Genomic DNA, 26,545 nt, shown 5'->3' with positions numbered 1-26,545 from the left:
ACCTCCTCCCAGCTGCCCACTGCACTGAGGCTAGGAAACACTGTCATCCCCAATAAATCCACGATAATCGAGAATTTCAATAAGCATTTCTCTACCACGGCCAACAGCTCCACACCCCCCGCAGCTACTTGCCCAAACCTCCCCAGCTTCTCCTTCCCAAATCCAGATAGCAGATGTTATGAAAGAGCTGCAAAACATGGACCCGTACAAATCAGCTGGGCTAGACAATCTGGACCCTCTCTCTCTAACATTATCCGCAGCCATTGTTGCAACTTCTATTACCAGTCTGTTCAACCTCTCTTTCGTATTGTCCGAGATCCCTAAAGATTGGAAAGCTGCAGTGGTCATCTCCCTCTTCAAAGGGGGTGACACTCTAGACCCAAACTGTTATAGACCTATATCCATCCTGCCCTGCCTTTCTAAAGTCTTTGAAAGCCAAGTTAACAAACAGATCACCTACCATTTCGAATCCCACCGCACCTTCTCCGCTGTGCAATCCGGTTTCCGAGCTGGTCACCGGTGCACTTCAGCCACACTCAAGGTACTAAACCGCCATCATAACCGGCATCGATAAAAGACAGTACTGTGCAGCCGTCTTCATCGACCTGGCCAAGGCTTTCGACTCTGTCAATCACTGTATTCTTATCGGCAGACTCAACAGCCTTGGTTTCTCTAATGACTGCCTCGCCTGATTCACCAACTACTTCTCAGAGTTCAGTGTGTCAAATCAGAGAGCCTGTTGGCCGGACCTCTGGCAGTCTCTATGAGGGTACAACAGGGTTCAATTCTCGGGCCGACTCTCTTCTCTGTATATATATCAATGATGTCGCTCTTGCTGCGGGTGATTCCTTGATCCACCTCTATGCACCTCTTCTGTATACATCTGGCCCTTCTTTGGACACTGTGTTAACAAACCTCCAAACGAGCTTCAATGCCATACAACACTCCTTCTGTGGCCTCCAACTGCTCTTAAACGCTAGTAAAACTAAATGCATGCTCTTCAACAGATCGCTGCCCACACCCGCCTGCCCGACTAGCATCACTACTCTGGACGGTTCTGACTTAGAATATATAAATACCTAGGTGTCTGGCTAGACTGTAAACTCTCCTTCCAGACTCATATTAAGCATCTCCAATCCAAAATTAAATCTAGAATTTCGCAACAAAGCCTCCTTCACTCACGCTGCCAAAAATACCATCGTAACACTGACTATCCTACCGATCCTTGACTTTGGCGATGTCATTTACAAAATCGCCTCCAACACTCTACTCAGCCAACTGGATGCAGTCTATCACAGTGCCATCCGTTTTGTCACCAAAGCCCCATATACTACCCACCACTGCGACCTGTATGCTCTCGTCGGCTGGCCCTTGCTACATATTCGTCTCCAGACCTACTGGCTCCAGGTCATCTATAAGTCTTTGCTAGGTAAAACTCCTTGTCTCAGCTCACTGGTCACCATAACACCCACCCGTAGCACGCGCTCCAGCAGGTATATCTCACTGGTCATCCCCAAAGCCAACACCTCTTTGGCCGCCTTTCCTTCAAGTTCTCTGCTGCCAATGACTGGAACGAATTGCACATATCACTGAAGTTGGAGACTTCTATCTCCCTCACTAACTTTAAGCAACAGTTATCTGAGCAGCTTACCGATCACTGCAGCTGTACATAGCCCATCCGGAAATAGCCCATCCAACTACCTACCTCATCGCCATATTGTTTTTATTTACTTTTTTGCACACCAGTATTTCTACTTGCACATCAATCACTCCCAGTGTTAATTAGCTTATTTGTAATTACTTCGTCACTATGGCCTATTGATTATCTTACCTCCTTACTCCATTTGCACACACTGTATATACATTTTTCTATTGTGTCATTGACTGTACATTTGTTTATCCCATGTGTAACTGTGTTGTTGTTTTTTGTCGCACTGCTTTGCTTTATCTTGGCCAGGTCGCAGTTGTAAATGAGAACTTGTTCTCAACTGGCCTACCTGGTTAAATAAAGGTGAAATAAAAAATGTAAAGAAAAAGGTACAGGATGGAAACAACTGCCCGAGTTACACCAGGAACGCACAATCCCTCAATCAGTGCTCAGACTGTCCGCAATAGGCTGAGAGAGGATGGACTGAGGGCTTGTAGGCCTGTTGTAAGGCAAGTCCTCACCAGACATCACCAGCAACAACGTCGCCTATGGGCACAAACCCACCGTCACAGGACCAGACAGGACTGGCAAAAAGTGCTCTTCTCTGACGAGTTGCGGTTTTGTCTCACCAAGGGGTGATGGTCGGATTTGCGTTTATCATCGAAGGAATGAGCGTTATACCAAAGCCTGTACTCTGGAGTGGGATCGGAGGTGGAGGGTCCATCATGGTCTGGGGCGGTGTGTCACAGCATCATCGGACTGAGATTGTTGTCATTGCAGGGAATCTCAATGCTGTGCATTACAGGGAAGACATCCTCCTCTCTCACGTGGTACCCTTCCTGCAGGCTCATCTTGACATGATCCTCCAGCATGACAATGCTACCAGCTATACTGCTCGTTCTGTGCGTGATTTCCTGCAAGACAGGAATGCCAGTGTTCTGCCATGGCCAGCAAAGAGCCCGGATCTCAATCCCATTGAGCATGTCTAGGACCTGTTGGATCGGATGGTGAGGTCAGGGCCATTCCCCCCAGAAATGTCCTTGAATTTGCAGGTGCCTTGGTGGAAGAGTGGGGTAACATCTCACAGCAAGAACTGGCAAATCTGGTAGAGTCCATGAGGAGATGCACTGCAGTACTTAATGCAGCTGGTGGCCACACCAGATATTGACTGTTACTTTTGATTTTGACCCCCCTTTGTTCAGGGACACATCATTCCATTCTGTTAGTCACATGTCTATGGAACTTGTTCAGTTTATGTATCAGTTGATAAATCTTGTTATGTTCATACAAATATTTACACATGTTAAATTTGCGGAAAATAAACACAGTTGACAGTGAGAGGACATTTCTTTTTTTGCTGAGTTTACATGTTATGCAATCATTGCACCCACACTGGTCGCGCAAGCCAACGAGCGTCTGGGTTGCCAAGCGCTAAAATAGAAGTCAGTTCTATTTGTGACGCTGAACACGGTGCAAGTCCTGCCTCTCACATCTCCTCGTTGGTTTATAGAAGCAGATCCCCATGTGCCATCTCCTCATTGGTTATATCCAAGTGGGTGATTAAAAGATGAACTGAGGTCGGTCGGTTGGTCGTGGTAATACTATGAGATTAGATGCCAATCGCCATATAAAGTCCAAAGAAGAAAAAGCCTGGAAGGAGAGATGACTAGAAACGATTCGGGTTGACCGTTTTATGTGTAGATTAACTGTCGGAGTAGAGGACCTTGTGCATTTCAGGTAAAATATCAACTCAACATTTATATACCAGGGAAAATTAGCTAGCTAACTAAATTGCCATAAATGTTTAATGCTTTTCGACCTGTCCCCAAATTAATATAATTTGTTTTGATACTTCAACCTGCGTGTCGTGATCGCGTTTGGTGTGGGGGGACAAAAATCTATTTGCGCACGATGGCACACGCGCGTCCAGTTTGGGTACAGTGTAAGGGGATGTCAGATTCAGGGCACACAGCCACAAAGTCCTGAATAAATTCTCATCTTGAATCTGCTGATGCGCTTGCACAGGTAATAGGTCGTTTGAAGAGGCATGCTCTGGCTAACATGGTGCTTTTCCTTGTTCTTGTTCACATGAGCTTTACACTTTAAGTGGTCATCACACATATTTTTACAGGTCCAATCAATACTATGTTGACAGAATTTGCAAAACAGCTTATCACCTGACTCATAATAGTCCTTTGGGCATTGTTCTGCTCTGAATTTAGGGGTTAGGGTCAAATCTTTCCGTTTTTTTTGACGACTTGGACGTCTTAGACGACCTCTTCGAAATGTTTCTCAAAATGACAGCCAAGTTGTGAGGTGACGTAAGGGTCTCACGCACGACCGACCACCCTCTCAAAACACCCCAATTGAAAATTGAATTATTTGTCTAGGCCTAATCACCTGTAATTTTACAATTATTAAGTAATTTAGGTCACTACAATAATTAGGCCTACTTTATTTTATTTTTTAAATACATTTCAGGCAAATTATGGACAATTCTGCAATATTTCACATTTTACAGTTGATTCCATTTTTAATACCAAATTCAGTGATTCCATCCGTCTTTTCCACATCGTGGAAATCATAGGGCCCTAATACTTTCTGAAGGCACTGTATGTGTGTGAAGTTATTAAATACTATCTTGGGCTTTCCAAGAGGTAATACACTTAAGGATTGCACTTGGGTGACCGGTTCTTATACACCAATGGAAAGGGGTCAAGATGGCGTCCAATAGCTAAACATGCTCAGAATGCATGGAAGTACCCTTGGTATGGATGAGATACAAAAACACCATGATTGATATGCAGCAGGAGTAGTGGTGGTGGTGGAACCAGATGCAGTAAGTAAGGTGAAACTCCTGCATGCATCACTAAGGGCTGTATATGAGGATGGATGCCTGTGTTACACGCATGCGGAGGGGCCGGGCCATGAGATGGTAAGAGTGACCAGGTCAACAGTTGGAGTGACCAGGGGAACACTTGCCTTTTTCAGATACCTTACCTCCAATCCCTCCAATGCAGATGGGAGGAAGGGGCAAGGCCACCACTTGAAAGGAAGGAGTAAAGCAACTGTCAATTAATACTGCTTCTGATTTTTATTTTTAAACACTACAGAAATCAACTCTGAAGGAACTCTGAAGGTACAATATTAAAGGCTGCTACAGTAATGAACATACTGTACGTCCTGAGCTAGAATATCACTGACGAGACAGAGACTGAAGGGTTACATGTTAAGTAGCTGTACTTTCCATTCCTGGTCCAAACTTTACATATCATCATGTACCATCACAAAAGACAGACAGAGCAGTGATTTCTTACCTGAAGTTACAGCTGTGTTCACGTTTTCCACTAGAGGAAAGTAAGAAAAAACATTTAGGTACTCAAGCTAATAAAACTATCGTACACCATTTTAATTGCCAAACATGGCATGGTAATGACCATAGGAGTTGATGGGACAGCTCAAACAGATCTGGGACCAGGCTCACTGCTACTCACATGACTTCCTGTTCTCCTCTGTCTCTCTGTACAAGCGGCTGACGCGCTCTACCAGCTCCCACTTCTCGCAGCAGCCTGAATAGTTGACAAAATTCCTGGCCAGGATCTCCTTCAGTTGTCTGACGGACAGACCCTCGATGTCCCTCAGGCAAGAGATGTCTGAGAGAGAGGCCCGTGCTCGCTGCCACGTCTGAGGGATCACCTACAGGATGAGAGAGGGGAGCCATTAGCCATTACATACAGTTGAAGTCGGAAGTTTACATACACCCTAGCCAAATACATTTAAACTAAAGTTTTTCACAATTCCTGACATTTAATCCAAGCAAAAATTCCCTGTCTTAGGTCAGTTAGGATCACCACTTCATTTTAAGAATGTAAAATGTCAGAATAATAGCAGAGAATTATTTATTTCAGCTTTTATTTATTTCATCACATTCCCCAGTGGGTCAGAAGTTTACATACACTCAATTAGTATTTGGTAGCATTGCCTTTAAACTTTTCGGGTAGCCTTCCACAAGATTCCCACAATAAGTTGGGTGAATATTGGCCGATTCCTCCTGACAGAACTGGTGTAACTGAGTCAGGTTTGTAGGTCTACACATTTTCTATGGGATTGAGGTCAGGGCTTTGTGATGGCCACTCCAATACCTTGACTTTGTTGTCCTTAAGCCATTTTGCCACAACTTTGGAAGTATGCTTGGGGTCATTGTCCATTTGGAAGACACATTTGCGACCAAGCCTTAACTTCCTGACTGATGTCTTGAGATGTTGCTTCAAAATATCCACATAATATTCCTTCCTCATGTAGCCATCTATTTTGTGAAGTGCACCAGTCCCTCCTGCAGCAAAGCACCCAAACAACATGATGCCGCCACCCCCGTGCTTCATGGGTTGGGATGGTGTTCTTCAGCTTGCAAGCATCCCCCTTTTTCCTCCTAACATAACGATGGTCATTATGGCCAAACAGTTCTATTTTTGTTTCTTTAGAACCGAGGACATTTCTCCAAAAAGTATGATCTTTTTCCCCATGTGCAGTTGCAAACCGTAGTCTGGCTTTTTTATGGCGGTTTTGAAGCAGTGGCTTCTTCCATGCTAAGTGGCCTTTCAGGTTATGTCGCTTTAGGACTCGTTTTAGTGTGGATATAGATACTTTTGTACCCATTTCCTCCAGCATCTTCACAAGGTCCGTTGCTGTTGTTCTGGGATTGATTTGCACTTTTCGCACCAAAGTACTGTAACGACCCTGGGTTTATAAGCGCGGATATCGACTCTGCCGCTCGAGCATGCCTTTGGGGCACAGTCGATAGCGCGCTGGACTTCAGGCTAGAAGGTCGAGGGTTCGAGACCTGCTCCCTGCTTGTTTCACTACATTGGTGTCAGAAGTGGGATCGGACCTTGCATCCACGACAGTGAGTGTGCATGGCCTGTGAGCGTGTTCCTGTAAGACAGAGTCGCAAGCTAGCGCGAGGACGCGCTCTTTGAAAGGAGGGAGTAGTGTAACGACCCTGGGTTTAAAAGCGCGGATATCGACTCTGCCGCTCGAGTATGCTTTTGGGGCACAGTCGATAGTGCTCGGGACTTCGGGCTAGAAGGTCGAGGGAACGAGACCTGCTCCCTGCCTGTTTCATTACAGTACACTCATCTCTAGGAGACAGAACGTGTCTCCTTCCTGAGCGGTAGGATGGCTACGTGGTCCCATGGTGTTTATACTTGCGTACTATTGTTTATACAAATGAACTTGGTAACGTTTGTCACGTCCTTGACCTTGGCTCCTTTTTTATGTCTCTATTTTAGTTTGGTCAGGGCGTGAGTTGGGGTGGGCATTCTATGTTTTTGTTCTATGTTTTGTATTTCTGGTTTTGGCCTGGTATGATTCCCAATCAGAGGCAGCTGTCAATTGTTGTCTCTGATTGAGAACCATACTTAGGCAGCCTGTTTTCCCATTATGGGTTGTGGGTAGTTATTTTCTGTTTAGTGTGTTTTGCACCTGACCGAGCTGTTTCTTTTGTTCCTTGTTGTATTTAGTGTTCAGTTCATTAAAATAATGATGAACACTTACCAAGCTGCATCTTGGTCCTCACCTTCTTCCACCAACGGTCGTTACAACTTTAGGCATTTGGAAATTGCTCCCAAGGATGAACTATACTTATGGAGTTCTACAATTTTTTTCTGAGGTCTTGGCTGATTTATTTAGATTTTCCCATGATGTCAAGCAAAGAGGCACTGAGTTTGAAGGTAGGCCTTGAAATACATCCACAGGTACACCTCCAATTGACTTAAATTGTCAATTAGCCTATCAGAAACGTCTAAAGCCATGACATCATTTTCTGGGATTTTCCAAGCTGTTTAAAGGCACAGTCAACTTAGTGTATGTAAACTTCTGAGCCACTGGAATTGTGATACAAATGAATTATAAGTTAAATAATCTGTCTGTAAACAATTGTTGGAGAAATTACTTCCTAATAACTTGCCAAAACTATAGTTTGTGAACAAACAATGTGTGGAGTGGTTGAAAAACGAGTTTTAATGACACCAACCTAAGTGTATGTAAACTTCCGACTTCAACTGAACATGACACATACTGCATTGGAGAGAAAGTTGCACCCCTCTGAATAAGCTCCAGATGCTGTAAGAGGTAGAGCCTACTGGGTGATGTTTATTATTTACCTCTGGTGTGTGTTCACTGGGTTCCAGGTTCAGGGTGGAGAGAGATGTAGCGTCTCCTATATCCTATACAGCCAAAACAAACACAAAAACACAGTACTCAGACGGAAACCTCCACAGAGAACTATAAATACTTACTGTACAGTCCAGGCAGGGATTAGGATTAGTCACCCGCTGCTTAGTCCATAGATACCTCGGGGACTACTATGTTTACCTTCCATTCATAGTAAAGCTTCTACTGCTGTCTGCACCAGCTGAGCTTTTTGTTTATAGGAATAGGAAAACAGGACAGGGCTACTTCCTACATATTTGAGAGAGGCTAGGGAAGAGTCCAACAAGATGCCTCATCTCTTCAAAGGGGGAGACACTCTAGGCCCAAACTGTTACAGACCTATATTCATCCTGCCCTGCCTTTCTAAAGTCTTTGAAAGCCAAGTGAACAAACAGATCACCAACCATTTCGAATCCCACCATACCTTCTCCGCTGTGCAATCTGGATTCCAAGTTCCTAAACGATATCATAACTGCCATCGAAAAAAGACAGTACTGTGCAGCCGTCTTCATCGACCTGGCCAAGGCTTTCGACTCTGTCAATCACCATATTCTTATCTGCAGACTCAACAGCCTTGGTTTCTCTAATGACTGCCTCGCCTGGTTCACTAACTACTTCTCAGATAGAGTCCAGACCTCTGGCCATCTCTATGGTGGTGCCACAGTGTTCAATTCTCAGGCCGACTCTCTTCTCTGTATATATCAATGATGTCGCTCTTGCTGCCGGTGATTCTTTGATCCACCGCTACGCAGACGACACCATTCTGTATACTTCTGGCCCTTCTTTGGACACTGTGTTAACAAACCGCCAAACGAGCTTCAATGCCATACATCACTGGTTCCGTGGCCTCCAACTGGTCTTAAATACTAGTAAAACGAAATGCACACTCTTCAACCGATCGCTACCCGCCCGCCCGTCCAGCATCACTACTCTGGACGGTTCTGACTTATGTGGACAACTATAAATACCTAGGTGTCTGGCTAGACTGTAAACTCTCCTTCCAGACTTAAACTAAGCATCTCCAATCCAAAATGAGTATATAGAATCGGCTTCCTATTTCGCAACAAAGCCTCCTTCACTCACGCTGCCAAAAATACCATCGTAACACGGACTATCCTACCGATCCTCGACTTTGGCGACGTCATTTACAAAATAGCCTCCAACACTCTACTCAGCAAACTGGATGCAGTCTTTCACAGTGCCATCCGTTTTGTCACCAAAGCCCCATATACTACCCACCACTGCGACCAGTATGCTCTTGTTCGCTGGTCCTCGCTACATATTCGTCGCCAAACCCACTGGCTCCAGGTCATCTATAAGTCTTTGCTAGGTAAAGCCCCGCCTTATCTCAGCTCACTGGTCTCCATAGCAACACCCACGCGTAGCAGGCGCTCCAGCAGGTATATTTCACTGGTCATCCCCAAAGCCAACATCACCTTTGCCCTCCTTTCCTTCCAGTTCTCTGCTGCCAATGACTGGAACGAATTGCAAAAATCACTGAAGTTGGCGACTTTTATCTCCCTCACTAACTTTAAGCGTCAGCTGTCAGAGCTGCTTACCGATCGCTGCAGCTGTACATAGCCCATCTGTAAATAGCCCATCCAACCAACTACCTACCTCATCCCCATATTTGTTTTTCTGCTCTTTTGCACGCCAGTACATCTACTTGCACATCCTCATCTGCACATCTATCCATCCAGTGTTAATTTCTAAATTGTAATGACTTCACCACTATGGCCTATTTATTGCCTTACCTCCTTACTTCATTTGCACACACTGTATACAGATTTTTCTATTGTGTTATTGACTTTAAGTTTGTTTATGTGTAACTCTGTTTATTTTTTGTCACACTGCTTTGCTTTATCTTGGCCAGATCGCAGTTGTAAATGAGAACTTGTTCTCAACTAACGGGGGGAGTCCAACAGGAGGCCTCATCTCTCTATGGAGGGGAAGAGTCCAACAGGAGGCCTCATCTCTCTATGGAGGGGAAGAGTCCAACAGGAGGCAGGAGGCCTCATCTCTCTATGGAGGGGAAGAGTCCAACAGGAGGCCTCATCTCTCTATGGAGGGGAAGAGTCCAACAGGAGGCCTCATCTCTCTATGGAGGGGAAGAGTCCAACAGGAGGCCTCATCTCTCTATGGAGGGGAAGAGTCCAACAGGAGGCCTCATCTCTCTATGGAGGGGAAGAGTCCAACAGGAGGCCTCATCTTTCTATGGAGGGGAAGAGTCCAACAGGAGGCCTCATCTTTCTAAGAGTCCAACAATGAAGACGATGGGTCTATTAAATCAACAGAATTTACCAAATCACTCCCATCAATTTTAGTCACCAGGGGTTGACAGTCTGATAAGGACAAGCAAAATAAATGCTTTCTAAAGCTGACATAAGTAGAAACTAACTGTGAAGCTCCATATTTCAGATGTCTTGAATGTACTTTAACACACAGAACATCCACAGTCAGTGTTCACCTGCTCTTTGCTAGTCTGAGTACCAGACATTCCGGATTAAACCATAAGAATCACAACCCTGAAATGTATACCTCAGTCAGAGTTTGAGAAGTCAATGAGAAAAGTGAAAAGATCTTCCTTAGTTGTTAATTTTCTTGAAATCTAAAGGCACAATTTAATTCGAGCTAATTTCTTAAGTAGTTTAACATGTTTTTTACTCAAACCTCTTGAACGTGTCAAACTGACCCGTTCTCATTTTTGTAAAAAAAAAAAAAAACTATATATTGAAGAAATGCCTTTGATTTGAAGGCCTGCACATGCGTAGTTCGGCGTGAGACGACCGTTAGACCCGATTACGTGTTTCTGTACATAAGCTTTGAAAGCGAACGTAGCCAAGACATCGCCTACAAGTGTGATCAGGATTTCTATTGGAGAAGCAGTTTCTGCCTATCTTCATACTGTACTGTCTTTGCCTCAGTCACTTCCAGAGCAGACCTAATACTTTTTACACATTATCTGCATGACGTATCTAGTTGGTAGTTGGGGAGGGTGTAGAAGAAGTATGTGTACCTGGTTGGTAGTCCCTGAGCTGTCGCTCCTGCTGAGCGCTTCCCCCTGAGAGGCGGAGAGAGTAGACAGCTCGGAGGCGGAGCGTGTGGTGGAAGGGGGCGGGGTGTAGAGGGAGCGGGAGTTGAAGCTAGCCATGTCGGGGTCCCCCTCCCTTTCGGTCCCCTGGTGACACAGCACCAGTTCCACCAGGTCCTCCTTCTCCCTGCATGTGTCTGTGGGGACGTTGCGTAGCAGCAGGTACTGCCGCAGGTCTCTGACCCTCAGCCGCATCAGCTGTGGTCTCTGGAAGGCTGTCCCCTTCAGCAGGTGACATGTGGCACATATACGCAAGTTATCCTGAAGCATGGAGCACAGCGTGCAGAAGCTCTTCTTACAGTCGCAGCAGATATACTGGGGGAGAGAGTGATAGAGAGTGTGTAGGCATTAACCAAGTAGAAGATACAGAAGAAGTGACATTGACAGTAATGTAGGCTCCAGGGCACACTGTGCCTTAATAGGATCTGCAAAGCCTGCCCAATATTCAGCATTTAGAATGTATCTCCATTAAAACATTAGCGCGGAAGGAAGATTCAAAATTATTCAATCTCAGATAAGCAATCCCCTCCCTCATCTGGCTCTATATACAGTACCTTGAACGGTCGTTTGTTCTTAACAAAGCTACACTCATGTTTAATATTCAATAGAACCTTCACCGGCTGTAGTGGACAGATGAGAGGAATGTGGGGTATTGGAGCTCAAACAAGGCATGAGGAAGCAGAATATCAATGTCTTGTTACTGTCTTTTTCAATATTGTGCATCTGTTCCACTCCCTCTCTAGACAGTCGGACAGGAGGCAGGCAGTTAATTTCTTTCATGTCACAAACATCAAACAGTAATAACATGCAAGCCTCGGGATTAGACGCTGTATTGGCATGGTGACTCAGGGCATCAGAGGGACCAAACCATACAAGTAATGGAATTCAACCCTGCAATATGGAGAGGATCTCTCCCTCTGTCATAACAACAGAACAATCCCCCCCCCCTCCCAAATCACAGACCGGTGTGTCTCACCAGTGGGAGGGGACCACCACACATTTTATTAAATTCTGGCTAGAAATTTGATGAGGCACAGTCTCACACTCATTACCTGCCAATTCTTACTTTTTAATTTTACATTTTGTTCTAACAAATTTTATCAAACCATAGCATTAGGGTGTCTCATCAACAAAACCCCAGACTGATCTACAGTGCATGGATGGATGTTCTCAAGATGTTCTAGCCGTGTCTGAATCCTGGTATGGAAGCCCACCAAAAGTTCTGAAATGTTCATCCCTAACTACATTTTCAGACAAGATAGAATGGCCAAAGGGGGCGGTGTTGCAATCTACTGCAAAGATAGCCTGCAGAGTTCTGTCCTACTATCCAGGTCTGTACCCAAACAATTTGAACTTCTACTTTTAAAAATCCACCTCTCTAAAAACAAGTCTCTCACCGTTGCCGCCTGCTATAGACCACCCTCTGCCCCCAGCTGTGCTCTGGACACCATATGTGAACTGATTGCCCCCCATCTATCTTCAGAGCTCGTACTGCTAGGCGACCTAAACTGGAACATGCTTAACACCCCAGCCATCCTACAATCTAAGCTTGATGCCCTCAATCTCACACAAATTATCAATGAACCTAGCAGGTACCACCCCAAAGCCGTAAATACGGGCACCCTCATAGATATCATCCTAACCAACTTGCCCTCTAAATACACCTCTGCTGTTGTCAACCAAGATCTCAGCGATCATTGCCTGCATCCGTAATGGGTGCAGGCAAATCCAGATAGGTGATGTTCTGAAAGAGCTGCAAAACTTGGACCCCTACAAATCAGCCGGGCCAGACAATCTGGACCCTCTCTTTCTAAAATTATCTGACAATTGTTGCATCACTGCCTCATTGCCTGCATCCGTAATGGGTCAGCAGTCAAACGACCTCCACTCATCACTGTCAAACGCTCCCTAAAACACTTCTGCAAGCAGGCCATTCTAATTGACCAGGCCGGGGTATCCTGGAAGGATATTGATCTCATCCCGTCAGTAGAGGATGCCTGGTTATTTTTTTTAAAATGCCTTCCTCACCATCTTAAATAAGCATGCCCCATTCAAGAAATGTAGAACCAGGAACAGATATATCCCTTGGTTCTCTCCAGACCTTACTGCCCTTAACCAACACAAAAACATCCTATGGCGTTCTGCATTAGCATCGAACAGCCCCTGTGATATGCAACTTTTCAGGGAAGCTAGAAACCAATATACACAGGCAGTTAGAAAAGCCAAGGCTAGCTTTTTCAAGCAGAAATTTGCTTCCTGCAACACAAACTCCAAAAAGTTCTGGGACACTGTAAAGTCCATGGAGAATAAGAACACCTCCTCCCAGCTGCCCACTGCACTGAAGATAGGAAACACTGTCACCACCGATAAATCCACTATAATTGAGAATTTCATTAAGTATTTTTCTACAGCTGGCCATGCTTTCCACCTGGCTACCCCTACCCCGGTCAACAGCACTGCACCCCCCCACAGCAACTCGCCCAAGCCTTCCCCATTTCTCCTTCTCCCAAATCCAGTCAGCTGATGTTCTGAAAGAGCTGCAAAATCTGGACCCCTACAAATCAGCCAGGCTAGACAATCTGGACCCATGTCTTTCTAAAATTATCTGCCAGAATTGTTGCCACCCCTCTTTCGTGTTGTCTGAGATTCCCAAAGATTGGAAAGCAGCTGCGATCACCCCTCTCTTCAAAGGGGGGGAACACTCTTGACCCAAACTGCTACAGACATATCTATCCTACCCTAACTTTCTAAGGTCTTTGAAAGCCAAGTCAACAAACAGATTACCGACCATTTCAAATCCCACCATACCTTCTCCGCTATGCAATCTGGTTTCAGAGCTGGTCATGGGTGCACCTCAGCCACGCTCAAGGTCCTAAACGATATCTTAACTGCCATCGATAAGAAACAATACTGTGCAGCCGTATTCATTGACCTGGCCAAGGCTTTCGACTCTGTCAATCACCACATCCTCATCGGCAGACTCGACGGCCTTGGTTTCTCAAATGATTGCCTCGCCTGGTTCACCAACTACTTCTCTGATAGAGTTCAGTGTGTCAAATCGGAGGGTCTGTCCGGGCCTCTGGCAATCTCTATGGGGGTGCCACAGTGTTCAATTCTTGGACCGACTCTCTTCTCTGTATACATCAATGATGTCGCTCTTGCTGCTGGTGAGTCTCTGATCCACCTCTACGCAGATGATACCATTCTGTATACTTCTGGCCCTTCTTTGGACACTGTGTTAACAACCCTCCAAGCGAGCTTCAATGCCATACAACTCTCCTTCCGTGGCCTCCAATTGCTCTTAAATACAAGTAAAACTAAACGCATGCTCTTCAACCGATCGCTGCCTGCACCTGCCCGCCTGTCCAACATCACTACTCTGGACGGCTCTGACTTAGAATATGTGGACAATTACAAATACCTAGGTGTCTGGTTACTGTAAACTCTCCTTCCAGACTCATATCAAACATCTCCAATCCAAAGTTAAATCTAGAATTGGCTTCCTATTTCGCAACAAAGCCTCCTTCACTCATACTGCCAAACATACCCTTGTAAAACTGACCATCCTACCAATCCTCGACTTCGACGATGTCATTTACAAAATAGCCTCTAATACCCTACTCAATAAATTGGATGCAGTCTATCACAGTGCCATCTGTTTTGTCACCAAAGCCCTATATACTACCCACCACTGCGACCTGTACGCTCTCGTTGGCTGGCCCTCGCTTCATACTCGTCGCCAAACCCACTGGCTCCAGGTCATCTACAAGACCCTGCTAGGTAAAGTCCCCCCTTATCTCAGCTTGCTGGTCACCATAGCAGCACCCACCTGTAGCATGCGCTCCAGCAGGTATACCTCTCTGGTCACCCCCAAAACCAATTCTTCCTTTGGCCACTTCTCCTTCCAGTTCTCGGCTGCCAATGACTGGAACTAACTACAAAAAACTCTGAAACTGGAAACACTTATCTCCCTCACTAGCTTTAAGCACCAGCTGTCAGAGCAGCTCACAGATTACTGCACCTGTACATAGCCCATCTATAATTTAGCCAAACAACTACCTTTCTCTACTGTATTTATTTTGCTTCTTTGCACATTCTTCCACTGCAAATCAAACATTCCAGTGTTTTACTTGCTATATTGTATTTACTTCGCCACCATGGCCTTTTTTGCCTTTACCTCCCTTATCTCACCTCACTTGCTCACATTGTATATAAACTTATTTTTCTACTGTATTATTGACTGTTTTGTTTTACTCCATGTGTAACTCTGTGTTGTTGTATGTGTCGAACTGCTTTGCTTTATCTTGGCCAGGTCGCAATTGTAAATGAGAACTTGTTCTCAACTTGCCTACCTGGTTAAATAAAGGTTAAATAAATAAAGTGCATTCGAAAAGTATTCAGACCCATTGACTTTATCCACATTTTTTTACTTTACGGCCCAATTCTAAAATGGATTTAAATATTTTTTTCCCTCATTGTAAGAATATTTCCAAGATAAATACAGGTCAAAAGAGTACTAAAGGTCATGAGGAATAAAAGTCAATAGAGTACTAACGATCCATGGAAATAGTGTTTTTTTATGTAAGAGGGGATTAATGATTAATGGGTCAGAGACATTGGAGGAATTTCAGTCTGGGACTCATAGCTACATGGCAAGTTCTCATTGGTCCAAATTGTTTATACATTGAACCTGAAATAGGATACTTGGCCCAGTTTTATTGCAAGGAATTCTAACTGGTCAACCACAGGCTAGGGCTGGGTTATAAAACTACATCCTGTCCCTTTGTTCTGAGGAGAGAATCACAGGACAGAATCACAGTTCAAGTATTGTGGAGAGGAAGGCAGGCTGGGCAGTAACTACAATGGACAATGTGATAGTGACAGGCACGTTAGATTTGAGAAAAGCAGACGTTCACTTCATGAGTGACACAATGCTTAACTATTGCATACTACTCTCTAATGCAGTAGGGGAAGCAGACAGACAAGTAAAATAGGCGTGGGGAATAACTCCCGAGGGGGCACATGACGTAGTGCCAGGACAGTGGGTGATGGTAAAAAACTATATAAGAAACATTCTAGCCAAAATGGGAAGGTCCTTATCAAGTTTTGCTCATAACGAGGTCAGCAGTAAAAGTCCAGGGAACATCGCGATGGATACATGTCACTCATTACAAGGTTGTCCATTTTGATGACACGGGAGATTGATTAGCAACCAGGGGCGAATCTCGGGTGAAGAAGCATAGTAAGATCAGAACCTGATAATCTTCTATGTTGTACACAGCAATCGTCATATTATGGATATCTAGTTGAAACGTCCAACTTTTTCCTGTAAATTGGGACATATTTAGTTAGGGAAATCTGTGAAATATCAATTTCTCTTGAAACCGGGACATGTTATTTTCACTTTTTTGTTTCCTTCTTTACAGGTTATACGAATATATTGTCTGAAGCTGCAGTAATATCCCTTGACCCAAGGACTGTACCTGAAACGACACAAGATCACCGGTGAAGTGTTCATTAGAGAAGTCCTTATCAACCAGCGGAATGGAAGAAGAATTCCTCACTACCGGCAGACTGTCAGAACATAATCATTAATAGTTCTCCATTTGGGACTGATACCAGTGTGGAAGAGCTGGTCACTTTTAAAGGACTTGGTGAATGATTACCTTGTCTACAAGAAAATAATATTCAATCGTACTATTGGCAATCATTTTTTTGTGAGTTTCCTCCTAATACAGGATGTGGTAGGAATCGTAAGGGACATCATCATTACACCTGTTTAATGAATTGTTTGAAATCAATTTCTTATTGTAAAAAGTCAAATATGCCCTTTGTGTTTTATAGAAATGCAATGTGTTTAATGTAAATTATTTTATGTTTAATGCTAATGTTTTTTTATTCATGTTTTCTAAAAATACATTTGAAGTATATATATTTTTTTAAATGGTCTAGCGGGGAGTGTAAGAAGATTTCCAAGTTCTCATTGGTCCAAATTGTTTATACATTGAACCTGAAATAGGATACTTGGCCCAGTTTTATTGCAAGGAATTCTAATTGGTCAACCACAGGCTAGGGCTGGGTTATAAAACTACATCCTGTCCCTTTGTTCTGAAGAGAGAATCACAGGAGAAAATCACTGAGGACAGGGGAGAAAGAACATCTACCTCCCGCATGATTTGTCCTATTTGAATAAACCTATTTTCCTCCCCCGATTTGCGTTGGGGTCTGTGTTATTGAAGAGTAACATCAACTGCTAACATCATCAATCTACACACAACACCCCATGATGACAAAGCAAAAAAAAGCTAGTCTTCTTGGGTATGACGCTACAAGCTTGGCACACCTGTATTTAGGGAGTTTCTCCCATTCTACTCTTCAGATCCACTCAAGTTCTGACAGGTTGGATGGGGAGCATCGCTGGACAGCTAATTTCAGGTCTCTCCAGAGATGTTAGATCGGGTTCAAGTCCGGGCTCTGGCTGGGCCACTCAAGGAGACTTGTCCCAAAGCCACTCCTGTGTTGTATTGGCTGTGTGCTTAGGGTTATTGTCCTGTTGGAGTTGAACCTTCACCCCAGTCTGAGGTCCTGAACGCTCTGGAACAGGTTGTCATCAAGGATCTCTATGTACTTTTCTCCATTCATCTTTCCCTCGATCCTGACTAGTCTCCCATTCCCTGAAAAACATCCCCACAGCATGATGCTGCCACCACCATGCTTCACCGTAGGGATTGTGTAAGGTTTCTTCAAGAAGTGACACATGGCATTTAGCCCAAAGAGTTCAATCTTGGTTTCATAAGTCTTTAGGTGCCTTTTGGCAAACTTCAAGCGGGCTGTCATGTGCCTTTTACTGAGGAGTGGCTTCCGTCTGGCCACTCTACCATAAAGGCCTGATTGGTGGAGTGCTGCAGAGATGGTTGTCCTTCTGGAAGGTTCTCCCATCTCCAGAAAGGAACTCTGGAGCTCTGTCAGAGTGACCATACGGTTCTTGGTCACCGCCCGGTGGCCAGCTCTAGGAAGAATCTTGGTGGTTCCAAATTTCTTCCATTTAAGAATGATAGAGGCCTCTGTGTTCTTGGGGACCTTCAATACTGAAGAAATGTTTTGGTACCCTTCCCCAGATCTGTGCAAAAAATAAAAATGTAACGTTTTTTGCTTTGTCATTATGGGGTAGTGTGTGTAGAATGATGAGGGGGAAACAAACAAATCAATTTTAGAATAAGGCTGTAATGTAACAAAATGTGGAAAAAGTCAAGGGGTCTGAATACTTTCCGAATGCACTGTAAATCTACACTAAATACATAGCCTAAGTCATTGTCTATTTTTAGCCCACTTAATTAAAACATGTGGTTTTCACAAAATACCTATGGTGGTGGGGTGTAGCAATTACAACTGATGTGCCCCAGGCCTGTAGTAAGTGCAGTCTCATGACGTAACTGGCTGCTTTTGGCGTCTCTTATCTTGGCTCTCTGCAAGGACAGTTAATGTATGAGGACGTAACTAATCAATACTGGCCCTCACTTTACAACATGTACTGTAGTAGAGTGTCTGTTTGAGGATGAGTGGTAAAATAAACATGATGGCTACTCAAAAGCCTACTCAAATAAAATCTCAAATAATATTGGTGTATTGAATGTAATAGTCTCTCAGTCCATACCAATTCATAAACTATTCCTTGGATCAAAAACCCTATCAGGTTCCTTCTTGATCACCCCAAGCCTATCAAACAACCCCTAACCATCACCCCAAAGCCCATCAAACAACCCCTAACCATCTGGGACTGGCCTACAATCATATAGGACATTCACAGTCAGTCTACTAGCTACCCCAATAGTCCCCAAACCAAACACCTACCTTCCTCCTGAAGACTGAGAATGCCTGGCCACAGGCCTTACATACAAGGCTGGGGCTCCCTGAGGTTGTGGGCGGGTATGTGGAGTATCCTGCGCTGGGGGCAAACCGGAAGGGTCCAGCACTGGCTCCGAACCCGGGCTGCTGGCCTCTCACTGCCCCTGTGCCCATGACTTCATTCAGCAGACCACAGCATGAAGCCCACATGGACGAGGCCCCTGCCTGGAGAACACAAAACACAGACAGCAGTTTTCAGACTGCAGAGCTCCACAGATGTGTGAAGGGGTCTCCCCTTCCTCTCCTTTAGCTGAGACCTATCTGTGCAACACCACACAGCCTATAGTCATTTTCACAGTGATACCTACAAACGGATTGGCTAGGTTCTGCAATGTATTGCAACGGTTACTGCAAGTCTGATAACATTTTCTAAAAATAGAGTGGTCATGGAAACACCGACTATTATACTATTATGCAGCCACATGAGAAACATCATGTTGTTATGGCTGAGGAAATTAAAAGCATAAGTTGAGAATGGCACAACAGAATAGACATGCCCAGGGATCGCATGCAGACCAGCCCTAATAGACCTACATCTAGCACATCCTATCATTCTTTCCCTAAATTGGATACTTTGTCTGCAGGGGAAAATTTGTGAGAAAGCAAAGGCATGTAGTGGAGAAATGATTAATGTATCAGATAAACTAACCTCGATGAGTGGCTGCAAATTCTAACTCCATATCTGTTCCCTGGAAATATAACACGAGAGAATGCATTCCCCTGTATTACCATGGGAAGATAATTCCACATACTCAATTTCAGTTCAGCTCCTATCTCTATCAATGTTTCCGAACTAGGCTCTATCAAATGGCCATTGCATATTATAATGGTCTCTGTTACATGAACAATAGTACAGTCGTGGCCAAAAGTTTTGAGAATGACACAAATGTTCATTTTCACAAAGTCTGCTGCCTCAGTTTGTATGATGGCAATTTGCATATACTCCAGAATGTTATGAAGAGTGAAGAGATGAATTGCAATTATTTGCAAAGTCCCTCTTTGCCATGTCAATGAACTGAATCCCCCAAAAACATTTCCGCTGCATTTCAGCCCTGCCACAAAAGGACCAGCTGATATCATGTCAGTGATTCTCTCATTTACACATGTGAGTGTTGACAAGGACAAGGCTGGAGATCACTCTGTCATTATAATTGAGTTTGAATAACAGACTGGAAGCTTCAAAAGGAGGGTGGTGCTTAATATCATTGTTCTTCCTCTGTCAATCATGGTTATCTGCAAGGAAACACGTGCCGTCATCATTGCTTTGTACAAAAAGGGCTTCACAGGCAAGGATATGGCTGCCTGTAAGATTGCACCTAAATCAACCATTTATTGGATCATCAGGAACTTCAAGGAGAGCGGTTCAATTGTTGTGAAGAAGGCTTCAGGGCGCCCAAGAATGTCCAGCAGGCACCAGGACTGTCTTCTAAAGTTGATTCAGCTGCGGGATCCGGGCAGCATCAGTACAGAGCTTGCTCAGGAATGGCAGCAGGCAGGTGTGAGTGCATCTGCACCCACAGTGAGGCGAAGACTTTTGGAGGATGGCCTGGTGTCAAGAAGGGCTGCAAAGAAGCCACTTCTCTCCAGGAAAAACATCAGGGACAGACTGATATTCTGCAAAAGGTACAGGGATTGGACTGCTGAGGACTGGGGTAAAGTCATTTTCTCTGATGAATCCCCTTTCCGATTGTTTGGGGCATCCAGAAAAAAGCTTGTCCGGAGAAGACAAGGTGAGCGCTACCATCAGTCCTGTGTCATTCCAACAGTAAAGCATCCTGAGACCATTCATGTGTGGGGTTGCTTCTCAGCAAAGGGAGTGGGCTCACTCACAATTTTGAAAGAACACAACCATGAATAAAGAATGGTACCAACACATCCTCCGAGAGCAACTTCTCCCAACCATCCAGGAACAGTTTGGTGACGAACAATGCCTTTTCCAGCATGATGGAGCACCTTGCCATAAGGCAAAAGTGAACTAAGTGGCTCGGGGAACAAAACATCGATATTTTGGGTCCATTGCCAGGAAACTCCCCAGACCTTAATCCCATTGAGAACTTGTGGTCAATCCTCAAGAGGCGGGTGGACAAACAAATACCCACAAATTCTGACAAACTCCAAGCATTGATTATGCAAGAATGGGCTGTCATCAGTCAGGATGTGGCCCAGAAGTTAATTGACAGCATGCCAGGGCAGATTGCAGAGGTATTGAATAAGAAGGGTCAACACTGCAAATATTGACTCTTTGTATCAACTTCATGTCATTGTCAACAAAGGCCTTTGAAACTTATGAAATGCTTGTAATTATACTTCAGTATTCCATAGTAACATCTGACAAAAATATCTAAAGACACTGAAGCAGCAAACTTTGTGAAAATATATATTTGCGCCATTCTCAAAACTTTTCGCCACAACTGTACTATGCGGTAGTAAAAAAATAAAAAATAAAATATATATATTTTTTAAGGAATATGACCAAAAGTGGACACCTGCTCTCATTCCAAAATGATGGGCATTAATATGGAGTTGGTCCCATTTGCTGCTATAACAGCCTCCACTCTTCTGGGAAGGCTTTCCACTAGATGTTGGAATATTGCTGCGGAGACTTGCCTCCATTCAGCTACAAGAGCATTAGTGAGGTCAGGCACTGATGTTGGGCGATTAGGCCTGGCTCGCAGTCAGCCTTCCAATTCATCCCAAAGGTGTTCAATGGGGTTGAGGTCAGTGCTTTGTGCAAGCCAGTCAAGTTCTTCCACACCGATTTCAATAAACCATTTCTCTATGGACCTCACTTTGTGCACGGGAGCATTGTCATGCTGAAACAGGAAAGGGCCTTCCCAAACTGTTGCCACAAAGTTGGAAGCATAGAATCGTCTAGAATGTCATTGTATGCAGTAGCTTTAAGATTTCCCTTCACTGAAACTAAGAGGCCTAGCCCGAAACATGAAAAACAGCCCCAGATCATTATTGCTCATCCACCAAACTTTACAGTTGGCACTATGCTTTGGGGCAGGTAGCGATCTTCTGGCAACCGCCAAACCCAGATTCGTCCGTCAAACTGCCAGATGGTGAAGCGTGATTCATCACGCCAGAGAATGCGCATCCACTGCTCCAGAGTCCAATGGCGGCAAGCTTTACACCACAGCAGCCGATGCTTGGCATTGTGCATGGAGATCTTAGGCTTGTGTGCGGCTGCTCGGTCATGGAAATCCATTTCATGAAGCTCCCGACGAACAGTTATTGTGCTGACGCTGCTTCCAGAGGCAGTTTGGAACTCGGTAGTGAGTGTTGCAACTGAGGACCGAAGATTTTTACACGCTACAAGCTTCAGCACTCGGCGGTCCCATTCTGTGAGCTTGTGTTGCCTACCACCTCACGTTTGAGCCGTTGTTGCTCATAGACATTTCTACTTCACAATAACAGCACATACAGTTGTCCGAGGCAGCTCTAGCAGGGCAGAATTTTTACAAACTGACTTGTTGGAAAGGTGGCATCCTATGACAGTGCCAAGTTGAAAGTTAGAGTTCTTCAGTAAGGCCATTCTACTGCCAATATTTGTCTATGGAGATTGCATGGCTGTGTGCTTGATTGTATACACCTGTCAGCAATGGGTGTGGCTGAAATAACCAAACCCACTAATTTGATTTTGTATATATTAGTGTAGTTACTCAGGCAACAGGTCAATTGCTATATTATGATTGTTACTAATGTTCTAATAACATTGCATTTTCTGCTCTCAAGTTGTTAGTCTAAATGGAAGTCTGTATTAACTAATTTTTTAATGGATGTGTTGCCAGGGTGTTTCTCTTGAAGATGCAGTTTCTCCTTGTACATTGACCTGTATCTGCATTGAGTCCCCTGCTGATCTAGTTCTACCAATAATCATTCATTCATATCAGCAAACTGCCTCAGTTGTCTCTCAGTTTGAGATTGTATTATGATGAAATTAAATACAGTACTTGTTCAATCATCTTTACTAATACATATTGATTGAAGAGAGATAGTACAACAATTACAAAATTGCATTAGGTGGGCAACAATGTGATGATTGTTTTTGAACATTATAACTCCAACTATAAACTTGGCTAAACATAATTTGATAGATGCACACACACACACGTTCATGTTTTTAAATGTATGTAAATTGTGAAGTCCTTTGTCTGTAATGTTTTTTTCATCATGTGTCGGACCCCAGTAAGACTAGCTGTCGCCATTGGCGTCAGCTAATGGGGATCCTAATAAATGAAGTCAAAATTATGCCCAATGAATGAACTTCATGATTTCTACAGATGTGCAACCAAACAGCCAACAGACAATGGTAACATACATTAAACAAATAGAATCATTCATTGACAGGAAGCGTGCTTCCTAGGAGGGAGGATTTGAATTATGCTATAAATATCCATTCAAATCACAAATATCAGTCACAAGCAAGGAAAGATTTCAATCAATCTGCTGTGCTTTCACAAAGCTGGCTACAACTAGCAGTAGGTACAGATGCAAAACATCAAGCTACCCTTGGTCTTGGGGGCAATCTTCAATAGTACTGATATTGCAAATTAAAGCCGGTTAATGATAATTTCCTAGATGAGTAGATAGTGTAATCTAGCTAGCTCTTACAGTTAGAAAATAAAATCTAGCTAATAGTAGCTAGCTAACCTTATTTCGGCATCATTGTAACTTAGCTAGCTACAGTGCCTTCTGAAAGTATTCATACCCCTTGACTTATTCCACATTTTGTTGCGTTGCAGCTTGAATTCAAAATTAATTAAATATATTTTTTTAAATCTCACCCATCCTCACACAATACCCATTATTGACAAAGTGAAGAAAAAAATGTACACGTTTTTGCAAATGTATTGAAAATGAAATACAGAAATATCTCATTAATATAAGTATTCACACCTGTGAGTCAATACTTTATAGAAACACCTTTGGCTGCGATTACAGCTGAGAGTCTTTCTGGGTAAGTCTCTAAGAGCTTTTCACATCTGGATTGTGCAACACTTGACCATTATTCTTTTCAAAATTCTTTAATCTCTGTTAAATTTGTTGTTGATTATTGCTATAGAACTATTTTCATGTTTGTCATAGATTTTCAAGTAGATATAAATAAAAACTGTAACTAGGCCACTCAGAAACATTCAATGTCATCATGGTAAGTAATATCTGGCCTTGTGTTTAGGTTATTGTCCTGCTGAAAGGTGCATTTGTCTCCCAGTGTCTTTTAGAAAGGAGTTTTCATCTGGGATTTTGCCTGTCATTTAGGTTAGTATTCTGGAGTAACTACAATGTTGTTGATACATCCTCAGTTTTCTCCTATCACAGCCATTAAACTCTGTTTTAAATTCACCATTGGGCTCATTGTGAAACCCTGAGCCGGAAACCGAGTTAGGAAGGACGCCTGTATATTTGTAGTGACTGGGTGTATTAATACGCCATCTAAAGTGCAAATAATAACTTCAACATACTCAAAGGAATAGGTGCCCTACTTTGTGAGGCTTTGGAAAACATCCCTGGTCTTTGTGGTTGAATCTGTGTTTGAAATTCACTGCTCGACTGAGGGACCTTTTACAGATAACTGTATGTGTAGGGTACAGAGATGAGGTAGTCATTCAAAAACCATGCTGAACACTATTATTGCACACAGAGTGAGTTCATGCAACTTATTATGTGACTTGTTTAACCTATGTTCACTCCTTAACTTATGTATGCTTGCCATAACAAATAGTTTGAATACTTACTGACTCAAGACACTTCAGCTTTTAATTTTTGATTAAAAATAATCGAAAAACATAATTCCACTTCGACATTATTGGGTTTTGTGTGTTGGCCAGTGACACAAATTTCAATTTAATACATTTTAAATTCAGGCTGTAACATAAAATGTGTAAAAAGGACAAGTGATGTGATACTTTGTTTAGGCACTGTACATACTGACAGTACAGTAGCTGGCAATAACGTTAATTGCATTAGCTAGCCAAGAGCTAGAGATGATTGAGCTCAGATCATTCAACATAGCTAGCTAGCTATATCTATCTGGGTAGATAGCTAGAGCTAGCTAGCTAGCTAACACATTTGCTGACAGTCAACTAGCTTGGCAGCAATCTCCTATTGATTATTGAGGAAAGTATAATTTCAACTACAAATAATTGTGAAATAATTGTACCTTCATAGCAACTCCGAGTTGTGGAATGTGTGGCAATAAATGGATAGTCTGACCATTGCAAAAACTCAGGAATCCTCACTTCATGTACATCTTCCTTCTTTCCACCAGCATTTAGAGCATTAAACTAGACAGCGAGAGTAATTTGATGGACATAAATTCCACCAATTGAATCGAAGTCTCGTGCAGCAGTATCCATAATGTCCAATCACAATTTTAAGGGCGTTAACTTTACTGCTGCTGTTCACTGCTATCCACCATTGTACGTTTGACTAATTTAGCAGACGACGTACAGTAGCGAGATTAAGGTTAAGTGCCTTGCTCAAGGGCACATCGATAGCTAGTCGGCTCGGGGATTCGAACCATAACCGCTAGGCTACCTAAAATTTGTGCTCGTTTAGTAGAGAGCCGTCTTAAACTTGATTTGTGTAGGTATGTCTTCTTCACATCCAATTGTCGACAGATTTTCATGCGCATATGCTCAAATCCGCATAAAAACAATATGCACATTTTCTCATCAGAGATTTGTTTCCATCAAATGTACTTTTGCTGTTACATTTTCATGTACCAAATCAAAATATTTCCACCGTCATTTCTTGCATAACTAATTGTACCACAACAAAAATATCCCGTCATGTCCAATAGTGTACAACTGCAGGCCGCAATTAGGGGCGGTTCTGCATGTGGGCATCGAGCATGAACAGTGTCCTTCGCTCCCAACTGCCGAACACCTGCCCTCACTTAGGTCTTCCACCCCTGTATCCTTACTTTATTTATCTATCCAGTCATAACTTTGTTTTAACAGCTTTATCGTTTGATTAAGAAATGAATGTATTTTCGAAGTAAAGGATAAAGTTGTTTTAAACTTAAACTTGGCTTAAATTGTATTTTTAGGGGGTTGATCAGCTTTAATATTGCATATAAATTGTGGCTTCTATCAATGTAATGTCTGCATCATTTCCAAACCCGCAAAAATATATACTTTTTGTAAATATATCTATATAAAATATATACTTTTAAAATGTATGTATGTATTTTCCTTTATTATTTCCCCTAACTCGACCCTAATTGGAGTAAACTAATGGACAACGACACTTAGGCTTCTACTTCCAGCTTATACATACTATATACATTTTACAGACAATATGTTTTACAGTAGTTATCTTTTGTTTGTTTTTAGTCCTATCCTTCAGCTCCACTCAACCCCTCAAATTCATATATCGCTGAACAAATCCAATCAAATGTTATTGGTCACATACACGTGCTTAGAAGATGTTACTGCATGTGTAGCGAAATTCTTGTGCTTCTAGTTCCTACATTGCAGCAATATCTAACAAGTAATATCGAACAATTTCACAACAAATACCTAATACACACAAATCTAAGTAAATGAATGGAATTAAAAATATATACATATATGGATGAGCAAAGTCAGAGCGGCATAGACTAAGATACAGCAGATAGTTTAGAAACCAGTATTAGAGCGTCGGACCAGTAACCAAAAGGTTGCTGTATCGAATCCATGAGG

General features: G+C 43.2%; 1 protein-coding gene and 1 long non-coding RNA gene across 5 annotated transcripts in view; one reads left to right on the top strand and one right to left on the bottom strand.

Moving 5' to 3' along the window:
• Positions 1-25,158, bottom strand: part of LOC115111512 (E3 ubiquitin-protein ligase RNF34-like) — a 32,652-nt gene extending 7,494 nt beyond the window's left edge. Inside the window, exons 1-7 of one of the 4 annotated variants that reach the window (XR_010461488.1) lie at positions 25,021-25,158; positions 18,801-19,019; positions 10,875-11,264; positions 7,810-7,872; positions 5,143-5,344; positions 4,966-4,995; positions 4,649-4,693 (exon numbers count right to left, since the gene is read on the bottom strand). Coding sequence is in view for 2 of the 4 variants with exons in the window: in XM_029637637.2 (XP_029493497.1) it covers positions 4,631-4,693; positions 4,966-4,995; positions 5,143-5,344; positions 7,810-7,872; positions 10,875-11,264; positions 18,801-19,019; positions 25,021-25,026 (973 nt within the window). In the remaining 2 variants the exon portion in view is untranslated. Of the gene's footprint in view, positions 1-4,630; positions 4,694-4,965; positions 4,996-5,142; positions 5,345-7,809; positions 7,873-10,874; positions 11,265-18,800; positions 19,020-25,020 lie in introns of all 4 variants that reach the window. The other 3 variants (XR_010461489.1, XM_029637637.2, XM_029637638.2) reach the window with 3 other exon arrangements.
• On the top strand, positions 15,609-17,161 carry LOC115111513 (uncharacterized). The gene is made up of 2 exons (XR_003860813.2): positions 15,609-16,191; positions 16,376-17,161. It is a non-coding gene; the product is annotated as an uncharacterized LOC115111513 (long non-coding RNA).
• Positions 25,159-26,545: the final 1,387 nt, after the last annotated feature.

This window comes from Oncorhynchus nerka, linkage group LG27, assembly GCF_034236695.1.
Source record: "Oncorhynchus nerka isolate Pitt River linkage group LG27, Oner_Uvic_2.0, whole genome shotgun sequence".
In the NCBI taxonomy this organism is placed as follows: domain Eukaryota; kingdom Metazoa; phylum Chordata; class Actinopteri; order Salmoniformes; family Salmonidae; genus Oncorhynchus; species Oncorhynchus nerka.
Note: the sequence above shows the minus strand (reverse complement) of the source record. Positions and strands in the feature narration are given on the sequence as shown.